The following is a 25,136-nucleotide window of genomic DNA, read 5'->3' on the forward strand; positions in this document are numbered from 1 at the left end:
TGGGATTTAACTGCTAAGATCATCAGTCTGTAACTTCTCTTAGCAAAACACGTATTGTACGTGGTAAAAAAGAAAAGGAAAAAAGAATAATTGAACTGGATGATTGTAATTGCGTGGACAACGATTGTGTCTACTTTATGTAATAAAGTGAAACCATTATGTGTCATGTGATGTTCTTGTATAGAATTATGTACAGACTTTTTTAAAAGATAATATCTGCGTCGGCGAGTACTGAAACCGCCACAGACGATAATTATTAAACAGCAAACAAAGATAAGAATATGTCACAACGAGTATAAATAATAATGACCGAACATTAATTTCTCTATCGTCTTCTTGGAGTTAAGTGAGTAGGAAGAGCCTGTGACGTAATATTGTACGCTTGCGTAGCACTCTTTTGTCAAGACTGAGAGACATACGCCATTAAGTACTCATTGTAAAGGTGTGCAATAATTTAACTTGTTTAAATGTTTTGAATAGAGTTACTTAGTGAAAACTTGCATTATGATTTGTAATAAGCCTGCCTGGTATTTTATCCCATCCCTTTAAGACATTTTCAGTTATTTAAATATTATTCGTGGTGCAGAGCTGCGCTACGAACGAGCCGCTGCCGCGGCGCATTCAAACTCCATTAAATGAAACCAATTATACCGCAAAGAAGCGGACAGGTAATAGTGAAGTAAAATTATTTCTTTCAGCTTTCGGAATTGCAGAGCAGAGCAGCAGATTGTATGACGTGTTTTACAGGTTGACACGGGCTGCTGATAATATATAATTAACAGCGCAAAAACATGTTTCAAATGGCTCTAGGCACTATGGGACTTAACTGCTAAGGTCATCAGTCCCCTAGAACTTAGAACTGCTTAAACCTAACTAACCTCAGGACATCGCACACATCCATGCCCGAGGCAGGATTCGAACCTGCGACCGTAGCGGTCACGCAGTTCCAGATTCAAGGGCCTAGAACCGCTCGGCCACTACGGGCGGCATTAACAGTGCAAAAAGATAATTTAACTTCATAATATAAAAGAAATCTTGCTGTGCGTAGTTTTGGTCTGGCACACATTATAGTAAAAACATCTTTTTCTATGATAATAGTCTCATGTTCTCGTGTTAGTCGTGGTACTTATTGGTGTTTCACTGTTAACAAAAATCCACTGGAAAATTTTGATGTTGAACAATCATTGAATACTGTAACATCAGTATTGATAACGAAATAATTTTCGTTAACATATTCAATAACTGTACAGTAAGGAAGATATGTTGAACTTTACGGCGAGTTACAGTAACGAAAAAATGTTCCTTTAATAGAAAGCCAGATCTGGAATAATAAGAACATAATATACACTCCTGGAAATTGAAATAAGAACACCGTGAATTCATTGTCCCAGGAAGAGGAAACTTTATTGACACATTCCTGGGGTCAGATACATCACATGATCACACTGACAGAACCACACGCACATAGAAACAGGCAACACAGCATGCACAATGTCGGCACTAGTACAGTGTATATCCACCTTTCGCTGCAATGCAGGCTGCTATTCTCCCATGGAGACGATCGTAGAGATGCTGGATGTAGTCCTGTGGAACGACTTGCCATGCCATTTCCACCTGGTGCCTCAGTTGGACCAGCGTTCGTGCTGGACGTGCAGACCGCGTGAGACGACGCTTCATCCAGTCCCCAACATGCTCAATGGGAGACAGATCCGGAGATCTTGCTGGCCAGGGTAGTTGACTTACACCTTCTAGAGCACGTTGGGTGGCACGGGATACATGCGGACGTGCATTGTCCTGTTGGAACAGCAAGTTCCCTTGCCGGTCTAGGAATGGTAGAACGATGGGTTCGATGACGGTTTGGATATACCGTGCACTATTCAGTGTCCCCTCGACGATCACCAGAGGTGTACGGCCAGTGTAGAAGATCGCTCCCCACACCATGATGCCGGGTGTTGGCCCTGTGTGCCTCAGTCGTATGCAGTCCTGATTGTGGCGCTCACCTGCACGGCGCCAAACACGCATACGACCATCATTGGCACCAAGGCAGAAGCTACTCTCATCGCTGAAGACGACACGTCTCCATTCGTCCCTCCATTCACGCCTGTCGCAACACCACTGGAGGCGGGCTGCACGATGTTGGGGCGTGAGCGGAAGACGGCCTAACGGTGTGCGGGACCGTAGCCCAGTTTCATGGAGACGGTTGCGAATGGTCCTCGCCGATACCCCAGGAGCAACAGTGTCCCTAATTTGCTGGGAAGTGGCAGTGCGGTCCCCTACGGCACTGCGTAGGATCCTACGGTCTTGGCGTGCATCCGTGCGTCGCTGCGGTCCGGTCCCAGGTCGACGGGCACGTGCACCTTCCGCCGACCACTGGCGACAACATCGATGTACTGTGGAGACCTCACGCCCCACGTGTTGAGCAATTCGGCGGTACGTCCACCCGGCCTCCCGCATGCCAACTATACGCCCTCGCTCAAAGTCCGTCAACTGCACATACGGTTCATGTCCACGCTGTCGCGGCATGCTACCAGTGTTAAACAATGCGATGGAGCTCCGTATGCCACGGCAAACTGGCTGACACTGACGGCGGCGGTGCACAAATGCTGCGCAGCTTGCGCCATTCGACGGCCAACACCGCGGTTCCTGGTGTGTCCGCTGTGCCGTGCGTGTGATCATTGCTTGTACAGCCCTCTCGCAGTGTCCGGAGCAAGTATGGTGGGTCTGACACACCGGTGTCAATGTGTTCTTTTTTCCATTTCCAGGAGTGTATTTTGTTATGTTGAAAATTAATAATCCAAAGAAAGTCACAGCACAGCATCACTAAAAGGTATTTCGGAGCTCTTTTCGTAGCGACATATTTTATCTCATATATTAGTTGTTCCTCCCCCATGAACCATGGACCTTGCCGTTGGTGGGGAGGCTTGCATGCCTCAGTGATACAGATGGTCGTACCGTAGGTGCAACCACAACGAAGGGGTATCTGTTGAGAGGCCAGACAAACACGCGGTTCCTGAAGAGGGGCAGCAGCCTTTTCAGTTGTTGCAAGGGCAACAGGCTGGATGATTGACTGATCTGGCCTTGCAACATTAACCAAAACGGCCTTGCTGTGCTGCTACTGCGAACGGCTGAAAGCAAGGAGAAACTACAGCCGTAATTTTTCCCGACGACATGCAGCTTTACTGTATGATTAAATGATGATGGCGTCATTTTGGGTAAAATATTCCGGAGGTAAAATAGTCCCCCACTCGGATCTCCGGGCGGGGACTACTCAGGAGGACGTCATTATCATGAGAAAGAAAACTGGCGTTCTACGGATCGGAGCGTGGAATGTCAGATCGCTTAATTTGGCAGGTAGGTTAGAAAATTTAAAAAGGGAAATGGATTGGTTAATGTTAGATATAGTGTAAATTAGTGAAGTTCGGTGGCAGGAGGAACAAGACATTTATTCAGGTGAATACAGGGTTATAAATACAAAATCAAATAGGGGTAATGCAGGAGTAAGTTTAATAATGAATAAAAAAATAGGAGTGCGGGTAAGCTAATACAAACAGCATAGTGAACGCATTATTGTGGCCAAGATAGACACAAAGCCCATGCCTACGACAGTACTACAAGTTTATATGCCAACTAGCTCTGCAGATGAAGAAATTGATGAAAGGTATGATGGAATAAAAGAAATTATTCAGGTGGTGAAGGGAGGCGAAAATTTAATAGTCATGGGTGACTGGAATTCATCAGTAGGAAAAGGGAGAGAAGGAAACATGGTGGGTGAATATGGATTGGGGTTAATAAATGAAAGAGGAAGCCGTCTGGTAGAATTTTTCACAGAGCATAACTTAATCACAGCTAACACTTGGTTTAAGAATCATAAAAGAAGGCTGTATACATGGAAAAAGCCTGGAGATACTAAAAGGTATCAGATAGATTATATAATGGTAAGACAGAGATTTAGGAATCAGGTTTTAAATTGTAGAACATTTCCAGGGGCAGATGTGGACTCCGATCACAATCCATTGGTTATGAACTGTAGATTAAAATTGAAGAAAGTGCAAAAAGGTGGCAATTTAAGGAGATAGGATCTGGATAAACTGACTAAACTAGAGGTTGTACAGTGTTTCAGGGAGAGCATAAGGCAACATCTGACAAGAATGGGGGAAAGAAATACGGTAGAAGAAGAATGGGTAGCTCTGAGGGATGAAGTAGTGAAGGCAGCAGAGGATAAAGTAGGTAAAAAGACGAGGGCTGCTAGAAATCCTTGGATAACAGAAGAAATATTGAATTTAATTGATGAAAGGAGAAAATATAAAAATGCAGTAAATGAAGCAGCCAAAAAGGAAAACAAACGTCTCAAAAATGAGATCGACAGGAAGTGCAAAATGGCTAAGCAGGGATGGCTAGAGAACAAATGTAAAGATATAGAAGCTCATCTCACTAGGGGTAGGATAGATACTGCCTATCGGAAAATTAAAGAGACCTTTGGAGAGAAGAGAACCACTTGTATGAATATCAAGAGCTCAGATGGCAACCCAGTTCTAAGCAAAGAAGAGAAAGCAGAAAGGTGGAAGGAGTATATAGAGGGTTTATACAATGGCGATGTACTTGAGGACAATATTATTGAAAGGGAACAGGATGTAGATGAAGACGAAATGGGAGATACGATACCGCGTGAAGAGTTTGACAGAGCACTGAAAGACCTGAGTCGAAACAAGGCCCCCGGAGTAGACAACATTCCATTGGAACTACTGACGGCCTTGGGAGAGCCAGTCCTGACAAAACTCTACCATCTGGTGAGCAAGATGTATGAGACAAGAGAAATACCCTCAGACTTCAAAAAGAATATAATAATTCCAATCCCAAAGAAAGCAGGTGCTGACAGATGTGAAAATTACCGAACTATCAGTTTAATAAGTCACAGCTGCAAAATACTATTGCTAATTCTTTACAGACGAATGGAAAAACTGGTAGATGCGGACCTCGGGGAGAAGAAAACGGAAATCTACGTTTCTAGCATTTGTAGACTTGGAGAAAGCTTTTGACAATGTTGGCTGGAATACTGTATTTCAAATTCTAAAGGTGGCATGGGTAAACTACAGGGAGCGAAAGGCTATTTACAATTTGTACAGAAACCAGATGGCAGTCATAAGAGTCGAGGGGCATGAAAGGGAAGCAGTGGTTGGGAAAGGAGTGAGACAGGGTTGTAGCCTCTTCCCGATGTTATTCAATCTGTATATTGAGCAAGCAGTAAAGGAAACAAAAGAAAAATTCGGAGTACGTATTAAAATTCATGGAGAAGAAGTAAAAACTTTGAGGTTCGTCGATGACATTGTAATTCTGTCAGAGACAGCAAAGGACCTGGAAGAGAAGTTGAACGGAATGGACAGTGTCTTGAAAGGAGGATATAAGATGAACATCAACAAAAGCAAAACGAGGATAACGGAATGTAGTCAAATTAAATCGGTTGATGAGGAGGGAATTAGATTAGGAAATGAGACACTTAAAGTAGTAAAGGAGTTTTGCTATTTAGGAAGTAAAATAACTGATGATGGTCCAAGTAGAGAGGATATAAAACGTAGACGGGCAATGGCAAGGAAAGCGTTCCTGAAGAAGAGAAATTTGTTAACATCGAGTATAGATTTATGTATCAGGAAGTCGTTTCTGAAAGTATTTGTATGAAGTGTAGCCACGTAAGGAAGTGAAACATGGGCGATAAATAGTTTGGACAAGAAGAGAATAGAAGGTTTCGAAATGTGGTGTTACAGAAGAATGCTAAAGATAAGGTGGATAAATCACGTAACTAATGAGGAGGTATTGAATAGGATTGGGGAGAAGAGAAGTTTGTGGCACAACTTGACTAGAAGAAAGGATCGGTTGGTAGGACATGTTCTGAGGCATCAAGGGATCACAAATTTAGCATTGGAGGGCAGCGTGGAGGGTAAAAATCGCAGAGGGAGACCAAGAGATGAATACACTAAGCAGATTCAGAAGGACGTTGGTTGCAGTAGGTACTGGGAGACGAAGAAGCTTGCACAGGACAGAGTAGCATGGAGAGCTGCATCAAACCAGTCTCAGGACTGAAGACCACAACAACAACAACAACAACATTAGTTGTTACCCGAGTAATAATAAAAGAAAGCAAATAGAGACAGCGAAAAGTCCTTAACTGAAGTGATATCATGTGTTCCCCAGGGAAGCGTCCTGGGACCTCTGCTGTTCCTGATCTATATAAATGACCTGGGTTACAATCTGAACAGTTCTTTCAGATTGTTCGCAGATGATGCTGTAATTTACCGTCTAGTAAGGTCATCGAAGACCAGTATCAGTTGCAAAGTGATTTAGAAAAGATTGCTGTATGGTGTGTCAGGTGGCAGTTGACGCTAAATAATGAAAAGTGTGAGATGATCCACATGATTTCCAAAAGAAATCCGTTGGAATTCGATTACTCGATAAATAGTACAATTCTCAAGGCTGTCAATTCAACTAAGTACCTGGGTGTTAAAATTACGAACAACTTCAGTTGGAAGGACCACATAGATAATATTGTCGGGAAGGCGAGCCAAAGGTTGCGTTTCATTGGCAGGACACTTAGAAGATGCCACAAGTCCACTACAGAGACAGCTTACACTACACTCGTTCGTCCTCTGTTAGAATATTGCTGAGCGGTGTGGGATCCTTACCAGGTGGGATTGACGGAGGACATCGAAAGGGTGCAAAAAAGGGCAGCTCGTTTTGTATTATCACTTTATAGGCGAGAGAGTGTGGCAGATATGATACACGAGTTGGGATGGAAGTCATTACAGCATAGACGTTTTTCGTCGCGGCGAGACCTTTTTACGAAATTTCAGTCACCAACTTTCTCTTTCGAATGCGAAAATATTTTGTTGAGCCCAACCTACATAGATAGGAATGATCATCAAAATAAAATAAGAGAAATCAGAGCTCGAACAGAAAGGTTTAGGTGTTCGTTTTCCCCGCTCGCTGTTCGGGAGTGGAATAGTAGAGACATAGTGTGATTGTGGTTCGATGAACACTCTGCCAAGCACTTAAATGTGAATTGCAGAGTAGTCATGTAGATGTAGCTTACTCACTACTCAACCTAAATTATCCTAAGGACAGACACACACACACCCATGCGCGAGGGAGGACTCGAACCTCCGCCGGGACCAGCCGCACAGTCCATGACTGCCGCGCGTCAGACTGCTCGGCTAATCCCGCGCGGCTGATTGGTTAAAAGTTTCCGAACATGTAAAAAGGAATTGAAAACGAATATTGGCGCAGAGATGGGTTACTGGCAGAAGCAATAGAGAATGTAGATGTCAATGTTATTCTGGAGAATGAAGATGAATGTGCGGCACATGATGACGACAGTACAGGGAAACTGACAAGGTAGGTGAACGTGGAACAGATTCCAGTGAAACAGATACAGCAGATCAGGAACTTGGCGTTTACTCCTCATGTGATGTATATGACGTACTTCACAATCTAATCACCGAGACTGGAGCTGTTTTCATTAAATAACTGTTTCTGTTCCATCCTTCGTTCGTGTCCGTATGCCCGACTACGCGCTCACTCCCAGGTGGAATAATATTGTGGTCGACTAATATTTTCAGTGCAATACAGATAAAAAGTTAATTTGGGACAAAAAAACCACAGTAAATGAAAGAGCTCTATCACGAGACCTTGGGACCGTTGTACCAAAATACTCAGGAGATATTGCTGAACAACCTTTGAAAATCTGACGATGGAATTCTGTTCCATCCTGCATATTATCCGTCTTTTGTAACCAAATATTTGTTTTCAACCAAACATTTTCAACCCAACACATTTTGTTAGGAGTCATGTAGAGTTCCGTGGCAGCACATTTAGGTTATTTTACTGTTTTCAGCTATGGGACTATGATTCATCACTTACTTTGCCGTTTCCTGTTTTTCGTGTGACCACTGGCTCTTGCGTGGACACTGGATGAAAACAATAGTACGGTTACACAGAAGCCAATGGGCAAACGAAAAGGCTAGGAAACATAAGAGTAAGTGATGAAGCACAGTGTTGGAATCGGGGATGGTAAACTAATCTAGAAGTCCTGCAACCAAACGCTACTTGTCTCATAACAAATGTGTATACTTAGACAATTATCGTTTATTTTATAGACAAAAGCAGTTGTTGGTAGGTAGTTCAAATGGTTCAAATGGCTCTGAGCACTATGGGACTTAACATCTGTGGTCATCAGTCCCCTAGAACTTAGAACTACTTAAACCTAACTAACCTAAGGACATCACATACATCCATGCCCGAGGCAGGATTCGAACCTGCTACCGTAACAGTCACGCGGTTCCGGACTGAGCGCCTTAACCGCGAGACCACCGCGGCCGGCTGTTGGTAGGTAGTTGAATATATATTTGATAGAGTACAAAATAAAGATTTAGCTGAAAAAGGTGCATAATATTTATTCTTACCTACATGAGAAACAGAGGAAGTGTGACAACAAATATTAACAAGATACACTGACAGCAAAAATTGCAACACCAATGAGTTGTGTGAATTAAACGAAAGTTGGTAAGCGTGTTTCTACATCCAAAAGACGACGTGTATTGAAATCTGACACCAGTAGAATAACAGTTATGACAGTAGGAGGCTGAAAATCATGTGGGCTTTAAATACACATTGTACTTGTCGTAAGCGTTAGTTAGCTTTGAAATTATACGTGATGGGTTGATGTTAGTGAAGACTGTCTTTAAGACAACGACGACACAATTATCAGCATCTCACTATGTTTAAATGAGTTCGAGTAGTAGGGCTACGATAAGTTACATGTTTCTCCACCGATACCGCAGAAAAATTTCATAGGACTGTAGACACTGTTCGTGATTGCTGGCAGCAGCGGTCACAAGAATTCTAACTAGGCTGTTTGCTATGTTAGTAGCCTGTTTAGGTTTTTATGTTGGTAACGCCACGTAGCGCTCTGTATGAAAATCAATGACTGTGCTGTGTGCAGTCTGTGGCTGGTTTGCATTGTTGGAATGTTGGGCAGCTGGATGTGAACAGCGCTTAGCGTTGCGCAGTTAGAGGTGAGCCGCCAGCAGTGGTGGATGTGGGGAGAGAGATGGCAGATTTTTCAGAGTGGACGATCTGGACGTGTTTCCATCAGTAAGAGTAAATTTGTAGTAATGTACATCATTACTTTTGAATATTATTAAGGAAAATACATTGTTTGTTCTCTATCAAAATCTTTCATTTGCCAACTATGCCTATCAGTAGTTAGTGCCTTCAGTTGTTAGAATCTTTGATTTAGCTGGCAGTATTGGCGCTCACTACATTGCAATAGTTCTAGCAACGAAGATTTTTGTGAGGTAAGTAATTCATGAAAGGTATAGGCTATTGTTAGTCAGGGCCATTTTTTGTAGGGGTTATTGAAAGTCAGATTGCGTTGCGCAAAAAATATTGTGTGACAGTTTAGTGTTGATCAGAATAAGTAAAGAGAGAAATGTCTGAGTACGTTCAGTTCTGCTCAGCTGTTTGAACATCCAATAACATTAGAGGTTTACCAGCACAATCATTTAAAATTTTCCAAAGGGGACGTTTCATATGTCGACCCTTAGCCGATGATACCTCACTGGAATATTCTGATTTTTTTCTTGTAGTTTGTGTAATTAGTGTAGCTATTGTTTATTGCTAGTGCGTAGTTGTAGAGAGAATCTTCTTTGTAGTTGTAGTCTTTTATTGTTGTACAGTAAAACAGATGTGGAACGCATTTAGATTTGCACCAAGTATTTCGCAGCTGTGCTTGCAATTAATTCGTTATTATTTTCAGTGCTATTTTAGTGTGTTTTCTTATTTTACTCTTCGAATTAAGCTTTTCTGTGTTACCGTGTGAAATATTGTGACAATTATGGCGTGTGAAAAACGTAATACTAGGCTCCAAAGTAAACTGAGGAATGTGTGTTAGCGCCACCGTGTAATGTTCAACATTGTAATTTGGTAATTGTGCATAGGGAAATGGACCAGGCGGCAAATAATTGTGTAGACAGTGAAACAATTAGTGAACAGGAAGTGTTATCGGTCGATCGGTCGGCAACAGCTCACCTCAGGAATCCGAAATGACAGGACACAATCTTGCAAATACTGTAGATTCAGGTTTTGCGTCCTCACCGTTTACTCAAATAAGTCAAGACACATTTTCTGCTTTTCAAAATGCGAATATTGCTAGTACAAATGCACTGCCGAATAGCACTGAGGAACATGTTTCAGGCACCAGTGCATTGTTATTACAATTAATGCAACAAATGGGACAAAAGCTTCAAAGGTTAGACACAATGGAACAATACCAGAGACAAACACAGCAACAGTTAGAAACAATGGAACAAAATCAGAGACAAATACGGCAACAAATGGAACGAAATCAGAAACAAATTAAATAAACGCTTCAACAAACACATTAAGATTCAACTTCTGAAGGCACTAACTACTGATAGGCATAGTTAGCAAATGAAAAATTTTGATAGAGAACAAACAATGTATTTACCTTAATAATATTCAAAAGTCATATCAGATCATGATATACAGTATTAAAAATTTTCTCTCTCTGGTGGACACAAGTCCAGATCGTCCGCTCTCAAAATTCTGGCATCTCTCCCCCCACATCCGCCACTGCTGGGGGCTCAACTCCAAGTGCGCGCTGTTCACATCCAACTTCCCAACACTACAATAGAAAATTTTCCAACAATGCAAACCAGCCACAGACTGCACACAGCACAGTCAGTGATTTTCATACAGAGCGCTACGTGGCGTTACCAACATAAAAACCTAAACCCGCTACTTAAATAACAAACAGCCTACCTACAGAATGTACTCTCGCAGGAAGACCGGCCGGCCACGTGGCACTACAGAGAGGAAAGACCGTCATTTTCGGCGAGTAGCTTTGGTGCATTCCTATTGCATCTGCAGCAGCAAATGGAGGAGCAGTTGGCACCACAGTGACGCAATGAATTGTTACAAATTGGTTACTTCAAGGACAGCTCCAAGCCAGAGGGCTGTATCGTCTTTCCACTGACCCCAAACCACCATCATTTGCGACTTCCGTGTCTCAAGTGAGAGCTCATTGGAAGGTGGAGTGGAGGTACGTCGTGTTTTCTGATTAAAGCTGTTTCTGTCTCAGTGTCACTGATGGCAGTGTGTTAGTTATAAGTAGGCCATTTGAGGGGCTGCAACCATCCTGTCTGCGTGTTGACACACTGGATCAACACCTGGAGCTATGGTTGTTGTTGCTGTGGTCATCAGTCCTGAGACTGGTTTGATGCAGCTCTCCATGCTACCCTATCCTGTACAAGTTTCTTCATCTCCCAGTACCTACTGCAACCTACACCCTTCTGAATCTGCTTAATGTATTCATCTCTTGGTCTCCCTCTACGATTTTTACCCTCCATGCTGCCCTCCATTGCTAAATTTGTGATCCCTTGATGCATCAGAACATGTCCTACCAACCGGTACCTTCTTCCCGTCAAGTTGTGCCACAAACTCCTGTTCTCCCTAATTCTATTCAATACCTCCTCATTAGTTATGAGATCTACCCATCTACTCTTCAGCATTCTTCTGTAGCACCACATATCGAAAGCTTCTATTGTCTTCCTGTCCAAATTATTTATCGTCCATGTTTCACTTCCATACATGGCTACACTCCATACAAATACTTTCAGAAACGACTTCCCGACAGTTAAATCTATACTCGATGTTAACAAATTTCTCTCCTTCAGAAACGCTTTCCTTGCCATTGCCATTCTACATTTTATATCCTCTCTACTTCGACCACCATCAATTATTATGCTCCCGAAATAGCAAAACTCCTTTACTACTTTAAGTGTCTCATTTCGTAATCTAATTCCCTCAGCATCACCCGATTTAATTTGACTACATTCCATTATCCTCGTTTTGCTTTTGTTGATGTTCACCTTATACTCTCCTTTCAAGAAAATGTCCATTCCATTCAACTGCCCTTCCAAGTCCTTTGCTGTCTCTGTCAGAATTCAATGTCATCGGCGAACCTATAAAAGTTTTTATTTCTTCTCCATGGATTTTAATACCTACTCCGAATTTTTCTTTTGTTTCATTTATTGCTTGCTCAATATACAGATTGAATAACATTGGGGAGAGGCTACAACCCTGTCTTATTCTCTTCCCAACCACTGCTTCCCTTTCATGCCCCTCGACTCTTATAACTGCCATCTGGTTTCTGTACAAATTGTAAATAGCCTTTCGCTCCCTATACCTTACTCCTGCCACCTTTAGAGTTTGGAAGAGAGTATTCCAGTGAACATTGTCAAAAGCTTTCTCTAAGTCTACAAATGCTAGAATCTTAGGTTTGCCTTTCCTTAATCTTTCTTCTAAGATAAGTCGTAAGGTCAGTATTGCCTCACATGTTCCAATATTTCTACCGAATCCAAACTGATCTTCCCCGATGTCGGCTTCTACCAGGTTTTCCATTCGTCTGTAAAGAATTCATGTTAGTATTTTGCAGCCCCGACTTACTAAACTGATACTTCGGTAATTTTCACACCTGTTAAAACCTGCTCTGATTGGGAGTGAAATTATTACAATCTTCTTGAAGTGTGAGGGTATTTCGCCTGCCTCATACATCTTGTTCATCAGATGGTACAGTTTTTTCAGGGATGCCTCTCCCAAGGCTATCAGTAGTTCTAATGGAATGTTGTCTACTCCCGGGGACTTGTTTCGACTTAGGTCTTTCAGTGCTCTGTCAAACTCTTCACGCTGTATCACATCTCCTATTTTATCTTTATCTACATTCTCTTCCATTTCCATAATATTGTACTCAAGAACATCGCCCTTGTATTGAGCCTATATATACCTCTTCCACCTTTCTGCATTCCCTTCTTTGCTTAAAACTGGATATCTATCTGAACTCTTGATATTCATACAAGTCGTTCTCTTTTCTCCAAAGGTCTCTTTAATTTTCCTGTAGGCATTATCTATCTTATACCTAGTGATATATACCTCTACATCCGTACATTTGCCCTCTAGCCATCCCCGCTTAGCCGTTTTGCACTTCCTTTGAATTTCATTATTGAGACGCTTTTATTCCTTTTTGCCTGCTTCATTTATTCCTTTTTTATATTTCTTCCTTTCATAAATTAAATTCAATATTTCTTGTGTTACACATGGATTTCTACTAATCCTCATCTTTTTACATACTTGATCCTCTGCTGCCTTCACTATTACATCTCTCAAAGTTACCCATGCTTCTTCTACTCTGTTCTTTTCCTCCGTTCTTGAAAATCGGTCCCTAATGTTCCCTCTATAACTCTCTCTAACCTCTGGTTATTTCAGTTTATCCAGATCCCATCTCCTTAAATTCGCACCTACTTTCAGTTTCTTCAGTTTTAATCTGTAGTTCATAACCAACAGATTGTGGTCAGAGTCCACATCTGCCCCTGGAAATGTCTTACAATTTAAAACCTCGTTCCTAAATCCCTGTCTTACCATTACATAATCTATCTGACACCTTCTAGTATCTCCAGGGTTCTTCCATGTATACAACTTTCTTTTATGATTCTTGAACCAAGCGTTAGCTACGATTAAGTTATGCTCTGTGCAAAATTCTACCAGACGGCTTCCTCTGTCATTTCTTAGCCCCAATCCATATTCACCTACTACGTTTCCTTCTTTTCCTTTTCCTGCTCTCGAATTCCAGTCACTCATGACTATTAAATTTTCGCCTCCCTTCACTACCTGAATAATTTCTTTTATCTCATCATACATTTCAGCAATTTCTTCATTATATGCATAGCTAGTTGGCATATAAACTAGTACTACTGTAGTAGGCGTGGTATTCGTGTCTATCTTGGACACAATAATGCGTACACTATCCTGTTTGTAGTAGCTTACCCGCATTCCTACTTATTTTATTCATTATTAAAACTAGTCCTACATTACTCCAGACATAGCAGGCATAGTTTGACAGAGCACTGAAAGACCTGAGTCGAAACAAGGCCCCCGGAGTAGACAACATTCCATTGGAACTACTGACGGTCTTGGGAGAGCCAGTCCTGACAAAACTCCACCATCTGGTGAGAAAGATGTATGAGACAGGACAAATACCCTCAGACTTCAAGAAGAACATAATAATTCCAATCCCAAAGAAATCAGGTGTTGACAGATGTGAAAATTACCGAACTATCAGTTTAATAAGTCACAGCTGCAAAATACTAACGTGAATTCCTTACAGACGAATGGAAAAACTAGTAGAAGCCGACCTCGGGGAAGATCAGTTTGGATTCCGTAGAAATGTTGGAACACGTGACGCAATACTGTCCCTACGACTTATCTTAGAAGCTAGATTAAGGAAGGGCAAACCTGCGTTTCTAGCATTTGTAGACTTAGAGAAAGCTTTTGACAATGTTGATTGGAATACTCTCTTTCAAATTCTGAAGGTAGCACTGGTAAAATACAGGGAGCGAAAGGCTATTTACAATTTGTACAGAAACCAGATGGCAGTTATAAGAGTCGAGGGGCATGAAAGGGAAGTAGTGGTTGGGAAGGGAGTGAGACAGGGTTATAGTCTCTCCCCGATGTTATTCAATCTGTATATTGAGCAAGCAGTAAAGGAAACAAAACAAAAATTCGGAGTAGGTATTAAAATCCATGGAGAAGAAATAAAAATGTTGAGGTTCGCCGATGACATCGTAATTCTGTCAGAGACAGCAAAGGACTTGGAAGAGCAGTTGAACGAAATGGACAGTGTCTTGAAAGGAGGATTTAAGATGAACATCAACAAAAGCAAAACGAGTATAATGGAATTTAGTCAAATAAAGTCGGGTGATGCTGAGGGAATTAGATTAGGAAATGAGACACTTAAAGTAGTAAAGGAGTTTTGCTATTTGGGGAGCAAAGTAACTGATGATGGTCGAAGTAGAGAGGATATAAAATGTAGAATGGCAATGGCAAGGAAAGCGTTTGTGAAGAAGAGAAATTTGTTAACATCGAGTAAGCATCAAGGGATCACAAATTTAGTATTAGAGGACAGCGTGGAGGGTAAAAATCGTAGAGGGAGACCAAGAGATGTCTACATTAAGCAGATTCAGAAGGATGTAGGTTGCAGTAGGTACTGGGAGATGAAGAAGCTTGCACAAGATAGAGTAGCATGTAGAACTGCATCAAACCAGTCTCAGGACTGAAGACCACAACAACAACAACAACATTACCCCTGTTTGATTTTGTATTTATAACCCTGTATTCACTTGACCAAAATTCTTGTTCCTCCTGTCACCGAACTTCACTAATTCCCACTATACCTAATTTTAACCTATCCATTTCCCCTTTTAAATCTTCTAACCTACCTGCTCGATTAAGGGATCTGACATTCTACGCTCCGATCCGTAAAACGCCAGTTTTCTTTCTCCTGATAACAACGTTCTCTTGAGTAGTCCCCTCCCGGAGATCCGAATGGGGGACTATTTTACTTCCGGAATATTTCACCCAAGAGGATGGTCTAGGGTGCGATTTCGTATGTCAGCAAGAACACTCTCGTCGATATCCTACAGACATCGATTGAAAATTTATACGTCAGTCTGGTGATTCAACATGTTTGCTGCCATTCGTGGACAGTAACCCACAGGGTGTTTTCCAATAGGATAACCCTCGCCCCCATGTAACCCAACACGCTCTACAGAGTGTCGTCATGTTACCTTGACATCCTGAATCACCAGATCTCTCTCCAACTGTGCACGTATGCGACGTCATCGGAAAACTCGACCATCATCCACAACCTGCATTAACCGTCCTTGTATTGACCGACCAAACGCAAAAAAAAAAATTGCTCTAAGCACTAAGGGACTCAACTGCTGTGGTCATTAGTCCGCTATAACTTAGAACTACTTAAACCTAACTAACCTAAGGACATCACACACATCCATGCCCGAGGCAGGATTCGAACCTGCGACCTTAGCAGTCGCACGGTTTCGGACTGCGCGCCTAGAACCGCGAGACCGGACCAAACGCAGCAGACATAGATCTCCATCCCATAAACTGACATCTGGTACCTGTATAACACAGTGGAAGCACGTTTGCAAGGTGACGTTCAACGCTTTTGTCGTTACATTGGTTATTAATGTAGTAGCACTGCACATTAGCGACAGCTTTCCTCGCACTTATATTACCCTGTGATCTTGCGATGTTAATCGCGTAAACATGTTACCTAGACAACTTTTATTCCCAAAATCTCATTACTCAACATTACTTCTTTCTTGATGTCATGTTTGTTTTCCATCAGTATATATTAACTACAGTAACGTTAACATTAGTGAAATACATGTGGTAGATCTAGCACGTTCGTTTTCTTTTGTAGAAATTCAGACAGAACACCGTAATTCAGTCACGTGCATGAAGTGAGATAACAGTACGATGTAAACATTACCTATCAGGATATATTTAGATATAAGATTGATTTTATTATAAGATTATCATTTAACTGAAATTATGATAATAAAATTGACTTCAATTTAAAAGCGGTGTGGAAGTTGTAAAGTATGATAGCACCAATGAAGAAGGTTTAGATAATGTCTTGAAATAACTTGCTGTACTAATCAGTAGAAAAATATTTGGATGTGTTTGCTTCATTTGATATATTTGTGCTAGGTTTATACCTTCACCACTTTTGTGACTAAAAGAGAATCAATAAATGTAAAGCAGACTATAAGATCTCAAAACGACCAATGTGAAAGGCGAAACACTGTCCTAGTAGGCTTAATCTAATTACTAAAAGTATGTTGCTGCTGTTTTTTTTCTAAATTTTACATTGGTTAGTTGCAGCAAGTGATAGTGGCTCGTCCCCAGCCTTGCGGTCTTGCATTTTATTGTGTTGTATGTTAACCGGGGACCTATAAAAGGCGGAGAGGCTCCGTCCCCGCCGCAGCCACAGTGGTCCACAACCCCACGACGACTACCGCAGTCCACTGCACCCATCTGCCGCCCCACACCGAACCCAGGTTTCTGTGCTGTTCGGCCCCCGGTGGACCCCCCCAGGGAACGTCTCACACCAGACGAGTGTAACCCACATGTTGTCGTGATGGAGTAATAGTGGTGTACGCGTACATGGAGAACTTGTTTGCGCAGCAATCGCCGACATAGTGTAACTGAGGCGGAATAAGGGGAACCATCCCGCATTCGGCGGGGCAGATGGAAAAGGGCCTAAAAACCATCCACAGACCGCTGGTTCACCGGACCCCGACACAAATCCGCCGGGCGGATTCGTGCCGGGGACCAGGCGCTTCGTCCCGCCCAGAAAGCTGTGCGTTGGACCGAACGGCCAACTGCGCGGGCTTGCGGTCTTACTTCTGTCCTTTTGTAATCTTACGACCCAATCACATGAGAACGTTGCAAACATCCAGTCGTAGGTCGCTGAGTGACCGGCAGCAGCATGTGCTAGGCACTACAACTGATGAACAGAGTTAGAATAGCGTGTAACGACGTGATACAAGCTTAATTCGACTCGATCCCTAGCCTGATTAGAATTGCTGCTCTTGGCAGAGATAGTAGCAGTATGTACTTGTTGTGTACATAGTTCCACGTAGTCAGCGCGTACACAACGTTCCCACTAGAGCGGCCCCCGCTAAGCACAACAGCGCAGGCGCAGCGCTCGTCCGTCTCCACAGTACGAGATGGCGCTGCCTTCGAGACGGACCAAATTCTGCTTCCGCCGATGCGCGTATTAATATGTAACGCAGCCAATGAGATTGCTCCTAACGTAGAACCTTTTCTCCTCATGGATCACACTTGCACAGTGATATATGAATGCACGGGGTATTATAATGAGTGTACAGTCCTCCTAGTAGTCAGTCTGTATTTGTCTGCAGAAGTCTGTACCAGTCTGCATTTGTCTGTACCAGTCTATAGTCACGTTTAAGTCTGCGCTTAATAAGATTACCATATTCCTATACATAGCCATGAAGATAAATGTATAGACACTTTGTCATATGTTAGAGATATGTGAGAGTTAGATTGACATACCAAGATCAAAAGAACTTCAGATTCTCAATTGTAAATAGCATCCAGAATCAAGTAATGTTTATGCTTGTTGTTATTTTAATAAATGTGTGTGAAAATTAATCAAGTTCTGTTTAAAGTTGGTCACCGTCAATCTGCTACTCTAAGCTTGCAAGTGGCATTTCTATCGTCTGACCTAACGGCAGAAGATAAACACGCCACGATAAGACCACGAGACATATTGCTGACACTCACCTACCTCGTTAGAGCGACAAATCAAATAATCTGATGGTGTGTGCACCGATGGTCTTACAGTACGCACACCACAGTACTAATGTTCGCACCTTCGCACCTTCCCAAAAGCACATACAAATTTAATCATTTATTATTCCTCCTATGCTGTGCACACATAACAAGTAAAGTATCGTTACCTGAAATGCTCCATGGTACCGCAATTTTAATGGCGGGAGTGTGTATTTGGGAAACACGTGTGAATCGTTACTTTTCAGACACAGCGTTACCTTGTCCCTTCGGTTCTTAGATGAAGTGTGCATTACTTGTAGCTGCGAAACCTGCCTCAGTAAGTCCGCCAGCAGTGGGGAGATGAAGTTCAGCCTTAAGCCGAAGCTGGACTTCAGATCGGGCGCGAACACCCTGCGGCCCCAGCCGCGGAAGACGGCGTCCGGATTGCGCTGGCAGTCCGACTCGAGGCCGAAGCCCACCGAGACGATGACGTCAGTGGTGTAGCGCGCCACCATCTCGCGGACTTCGACAGAGCTTCCACGACTTGCGAACTCCGTCGCCACTTCGGCCAGCTCCCGGCCGCATTGCTGGATCGTCTGCCGGGCAAAATCCACTTTTAGTCCATGCAAAACGAAAATTTTGTAATGTGTATCTATGCGGCTTGTATGTGTTTTATTGACAGGATAATCAAATTCGCTTTAAGTGACGCGCATGTTAATGCTGTGTTACATACAGTGAAGGAGAAAGCATCTAACAATGGCTTAGGCCCAACTTAAGTTATGGGATAATACACCAAGAAACAAAAGGAACGCCGGCCGAAGTGGCCGAGCGGTTCTAGGCGCTACAGTCTCGAACTGTGCGACCGCTACGGTCGCAGGATCGAATCCTGCCTCGGGCATGGGTGTCTGTGTAGTCCTTAGGATAGCTAGGTTTAAGTAGGTCTACGTTCTAGGGGAATGATGACCTCAGCAGTTAAGTCCCATAGTGCTCAGAGCCATTTGAACCATTTGAACGAAAGGAACAAGCTAGGAATAAAGATCAGTCATATTAGCACAGAACCAACTGAAAAAGATAGGTTTGTACTGTTTCCATACTGGCGTCACATTTCTGATAATTATATTGTTTCGGAAAGCAAGGCTACAAATTGGATCCCGTATAAAAAACACTGTAGAAAATTACGGCGTCTGTTCCTGAGTAGCCATTATTTCTTCTTAGAAATTTCATTTCTGTACTTTTTATTTGGCATACTTTTATTTTTGTGTGTATCCAGATTCCACTCCCATGAATAATTACTAGAAGAGCGTAGTTTTACGAAATTTTATCCCCATTTATACCCTGGCTTTATTTTTAACACTTTCATACTAGATTTTTTTCTGGAGTAACGAAAGTTTTTCTCTATGTTCTGAAGCTCTTAGCTGATTTTTCAATGATTTTAGATGCAAGATTTGTACGTGTATATATACCCGTGTTAAAAATATACTTTGAATACTTCGTTTCTTTTTATGGACTAAAATAATTATTTTTGAAGTATTCACTGTTGTAATAAATAAAGTGACCAATCAATAATTATCACGAAAAAATAACAATGATAATATTAAATTATATAGTGAAATATAACTTATCAACTAATTCCGTGTTTTCTGGCGGCCACAAGCTGCTGCGTACTACTACATTCTATTATCGATATTTCTATAATATGCCCAAGATTACGCACCCTCAAATGTGTACATGAGGTTTCCATTGAGAAAAATGCACTAAAGCGCTAAATAAACTGTTATAGCCATGCGTATTCAAATAGGGACATATATAAACAGGCAGAGTACGGCGCTGCGGTCGCCAACGTCTACGTGAGACAACAAGTATATGGCGCAGTTGTCAGATCGGTTACTGCTGCTACAGTGGCAGATTGTCAACATTTAAGTGAGTTTGAACGTGACCCACGAGCGATGCGACACAGCATCTCCAAGGTAGAGATGAAGTTGTGATTTTCCCGTACTTCACGAGTGTACCGTGATTATCAGGAATCCGGTAGAACATCAAATCACCGACATCGCTATAGCCGGAGAAAGATCCTGCAAGAACGGGACCAACGACGACTGAAGATAATCGTTGAACGCGACCAGAGTGCTAACCTTCCGCAATTTTCTGATGATTTCAATGCTGGGCCATCAACAAATGTCGGAGTGCAAACCATTCAACGAAACATTTGACCTCAGTCGAGTCCACCCGATGTCGTGTAGCGGCTCTTCTGCTTTCTCGCTGGAGCCCTACACGATATAATGCAGGTGTACCAGTTTCTTTGGCTCATCAGTGTATTTCTGCTGCGGCTAATACATAGCAATATTAATGTATACAAAGGTAGCCAGAGGGTATGAAAGGGATAAATCCAATATGAACGGTGCTACATATATTTCCATTCTAGCTAATTGTGCATCTTGATCTGTACTACTGCTTAGGTCAATCTGGTATCCCAAATAAGTGAAGGACTGCACTGGTTCTAAAATCACGTCATCCACAACTATTCTGAACTGGACTGGATCCTTACGCCAGAAACCCATCACATTAGTCTTTGTTTTAGAGTTTTCGCTGTAGAAACTCGTGTAACAGGAAGAAGCACCAGACGTAATGAAACAGCATGCAAAGGTTTTCTGTAGTGCCTAAGGAAAGAAAAACGGAAAATAGTAATAAACCTGAAACTGAGAACAACGAACACACATCCGCAAACATTCCTTGACATGCATCACAGAGATAGGTGTGAGTTCAATGTTATTCTTTACCGTTTGATTTATATATTTTTATATTCGAGGTAGGAGTTTGGACTCCCCTTCTAAGTTTCTTTGCTGCTTATCTTGCCTATTCTAAACAAGTTAGCGTTGTTGTTTTGTATTTCCAGAATTAACAGTTTAATGAATGTCGTAGAATTGACGAACTTTTGTTATTGCTCCCATTTTCCAAGGATTTCTCCAGCGTAGTGCCTCCATCGGTTACGGGTTCGTCGACGCATTTCCTTACTGCGTATTCAGAATAGCTATTTCATTGCATTTCAATTATTCGTTGTTTTCACTAACGCCTGCTGCCATCCCTACACTCTCCGCCACTTCCATAAGAGTATTCTGGCGTTCCTCATCGTGTGCGTTATCAGTGATGTAGATATCATTCTCGTCCATGATTTACTTTTGTTGGCAGCTTTACTGCTCTCCATTGCGTTTTCTTGCACTCCAGCAATAGTTTCCGTAACTTCTTCATTCACACTCCTCGCACACTTCCAGTCTACGTTGCACTCCTACAGTGGTCAGTTTGCACTGGCGGAATGGTTTCATATGTCGTTACTCTTGGTGGACTATATCCAGCAATTGCGGTTCTAGGCACATCAGTCTGGAACCGCGTGACCGCTACGGTCGCAGGTTCGAATCCTGCCTCCGGCATAGATGTGCGTGATGCCCTTAGGTTAGTTAGGTTTAAGTAGTTCTAAGTTCTAGGCGACTGCTGATCTCAGACGTTAAGTCGCATAGTGCTCAGAGCCATTTGAACCATTTGTTCAAATGGCTCTGAGCACTATGGAACCTAACAGCTGTGGTCATCAGTCCCCTAGAAATTAGAACGACTTAAACCTAACTAACCTAAGGACATCACACACATCCACGCCCGAGGCAGGATTTGAACCTGCGACCGTAGCAGTTGCACGGTTCCGGACTGCGCGCCTAGAATCGCGAGACCACCGCGGCCGGCGAACCATTTGTATCCAGCAAGCAATTGTACAGGGGATCTTCGGTCACAACTTTCCTTCAGATGTTCAGCTGAATTAAATATGGAACATGTTCCAGGTTGATAAGTCCGAAATGTCCCCTTAGATAAATTATACATGACTGTGCTTAAACTGACACACAATATTTTTAGCGCAACGCAACCCCTTTCAAAAATCCCTACCAAAAAATGGCCCTCACTAACAATACCCTATACGTTTCACAAATCGCTTACCTCACAAAAATCTTGGTTACTCGAACTACTGCAATACAGCGAGCGCCACTACTGCCAGCTAAATAACAGATTCAAACTACGGAAGGCACTAACTACTCATAGGGATAGTTAGCAAATGAAAGATTTTAATAGTGAACAAACAATGTATTTACCTTAATATCATCAAAAGTTATAATATATATAGCAGTTCATGACATCCAGTCCTACAAATTTCAAAACTCCGCAACTTCTCTCCCCATATCCACCACTGCTGGCGGCTCACCTCCAAGTGCGCAACGCTACGCGCTGTTAACATCCAGCTGCCCAACACTACAATGGCAGACAACAATGCACACTAGCCACAGACTGCACACAGCACAGCCAGTGATTTTCATACAGAGCGCTACGTGGCGTTACCAATGAGAAAACGTGAACAGCCTACTTGCAAGTCCTATGACTATCTGGAAACACAAGAAGGTATATACTTTTGTAATTCTACTTTGGCTATTTGATTTCCATTGAATTTACAATGTTACAAAATTTTCAGACCACTCTTATTCTGTGACATCGTAAGCTGTTGCGCATAGGCTAAGCACCTCTCTGTTCTTTTAGAGAAGCACTGCAATCGGTAACGTAATACTCTCGCAGGTCATAGTCCGAGACCTGTGTTCATTGTTAACATTGTGCTAACAGAAACATCACTAAGTTTAAATTTTACTCCACCATTAATGTTACTGACTATTTAACTACAAACGTCGTTAGTTCACATGCATAGTACGAATAAGCTGCAAAACGTCTTGAATGAGAAAATCAACTCGAATCACAAATATTTCTTCTACATCTTCAGTGATCTGTTGGATACATAGTTTAGCTTTTTCTCTCTTCCTTGTATCAGTGTCTCGCTTCCCTTCTAGTGATTACCTTTCAAGGTGTTACCCTGATAACCCACACTCTTCCCTATGCACTTCCTTTTTTGTATTTTCTATAATTGGCGTGTCCACTCCCATAAGAGCTAATGGTTGTTTTTATAGTGCTATCTTATGATTTAATCAGTGACCTTATGCGGTGATCATTATCACTGATTCTTTTACAAATAATATGCTATTTTCCTACGTTAAAAACATGGTTCAGATTCAATGTTTTAAACATAACTGCACAACAGCAACGGTTTCACGTAATAAAATTATAAACAGCCGACCAGTTCCAATGGGTAAAGAAATTATTTGCCTAGGTTTCGACACATATAAATTTGTCTTCTTCAGAAAGTAACCTAAGGACAATGAACATCTTAGCGTACATTAGAAAAGTATGAAACTTATAAGTCAAGAATAAATTTTAAGACAAATTAGAGAACTCTTGCATTACAGTGAATGGCAGAATGAAGAAACTGGTAACTTCTCCTTTATCACCTGCCGATCAACAAAAAGAATTGAATGTCATCAAAGCGATTGCGATTAATAATGGGTATAATCAGAATATGATTGATTACATGTTCAGTAAGAAAACTTCCCAAAACTGTTCGACTTTGAGCAATAACCTCTCCATTGATAGCAAAGAAGCTAAAAAATTTATGTCTATTCCTTTCTTGGGCAATATATCATACAGGATAAAACGTCTTCTAATGAAAAAATATAACTGTAACGTCTCCATCTCTACAGATAACAGTTTAAAGAGAAATCTTGTACATTCAGTAAAGATCACTGGCGATTGGTTTTCTAATTCAGGGGTTTACAACGTAACCTGTAACAACTGTCCTTCCTATTATATTGGTCAAACAGGCAGAGCTGTGAAAACAAGATATAAAGAACACATATAAGATAAAAAAGGAGCGAATATACAGAATTCTACTTTTGCTGAACACCTCCTGATAGCCAGTCATACGCCAAAACATCTAGAAGACACTGTTATCCTACACAGAGAAGACAAAGGCCGTAGATTAGATCTGTGGGAAGAGTTACAAATTTTCAAACATCTTGAGCTCAAGGACGGTAATGTACTGAACAACCAGTTAAATCTTGCTTGTAGACCATTCTTCGAAGGCTTTAAACCTGTACTGTTTACGGTATAACAGTAATGCTGGTAACCTTAGTGGTTTATTTCCTCAGGAAGCTATGATGCACCTTCAGTGATTTAAGCTCACTACCTCTTATGTAATGGTGGTTTTGTCACGATATATGTTTGCTACTACGTCGGCCCTTATGTGATTTTGCCTGGCTATAAACTTTTGTTTTTCTTGTGAATGTGTATTAACAGGATCGTGTACCAGTGTTCGTAATTCTTTCTTGACAAGAGCCATTATTGTCAATTTTAAAGTTCTGACATGTATACCGTTTGTGGGCTTCACTAATATAGTAATGTAATTTTTTATATTTTGGTTGTATATGCCACTGGGCTATATTTTATTTTTGACACATGGATCTATGCCGACAATTGTAAAAACAGCGATGGTACATTAGTCTTTACTAATGTAAAAAGTACCAGTCGTCGTTATCATACTTCTGTAATGCAAGAGCTCTCTAATTTGTCTTAAAATTTATTCTTGGCTTATAAGTTTCATACTTTCCTAATGTAAGCTGTGATGTTCATTGTCTTTAGGTTACTTTCTGAAGAAGACCCATTTATATTTGTCAAAACCTAGGTAAAGAATTTCTTTATCCATTGCAACTGTTCGGCTGTTTATAATTTTATTATGCTTCAGATTGTTGTTATTCTGAGTAATTACAAAATTTAAACAGCACTTACGGTCAATATTCGCACAAAATATATCTTATTTTTATGTAACTACAGTTTAAAAATCATTAAATATCAAGATCTGGTCATATAACTGAAAACGCTCTGTTATTGGCTTATGCTGTGGTGACGTCACAGGCTAGGAGTAAGACGAAGTTATACACGCGTTATAGGAGCGTTAGCCGAAGTTACGAGGTTTTTGCGTACTTTCTTTGCAAATA

General features: G+C 41.6%; 1 protein-coding gene across 1 annotated transcript in view; it reads right to left on the reverse strand.

Moving 5' to 3' along the window:
* LOC126272684 (cytochrome P450 6k1-like) overlaps positions 1 to 25,136 on the reverse strand; it is a 116,211-nt gene that overhangs the window by 57,509 nt on the left and 33,566 nt on the right. Inside the window, exon 4 of the mRNA XM_049975701.1 lies at positions 18,562 to 18,824. Coding sequence (XP_049831658.1) covers positions 18,562 to 18,824 — 263 coding nt within the window. The remainder of the gene's footprint in view (positions 1 to 18,561; positions 18,825 to 25,136) is intronic.

The sequence above is a fragment of the Schistocerca gregaria genome, chromosome 5 (assembly GCF_023897955.1).
Source record: "Schistocerca gregaria isolate iqSchGreg1 chromosome 5, iqSchGreg1.2, whole genome shotgun sequence".
Lineage (NCBI taxonomy): Eukaryota > Metazoa > Arthropoda > Insecta > Orthoptera > Acrididae > Schistocerca > Schistocerca gregaria.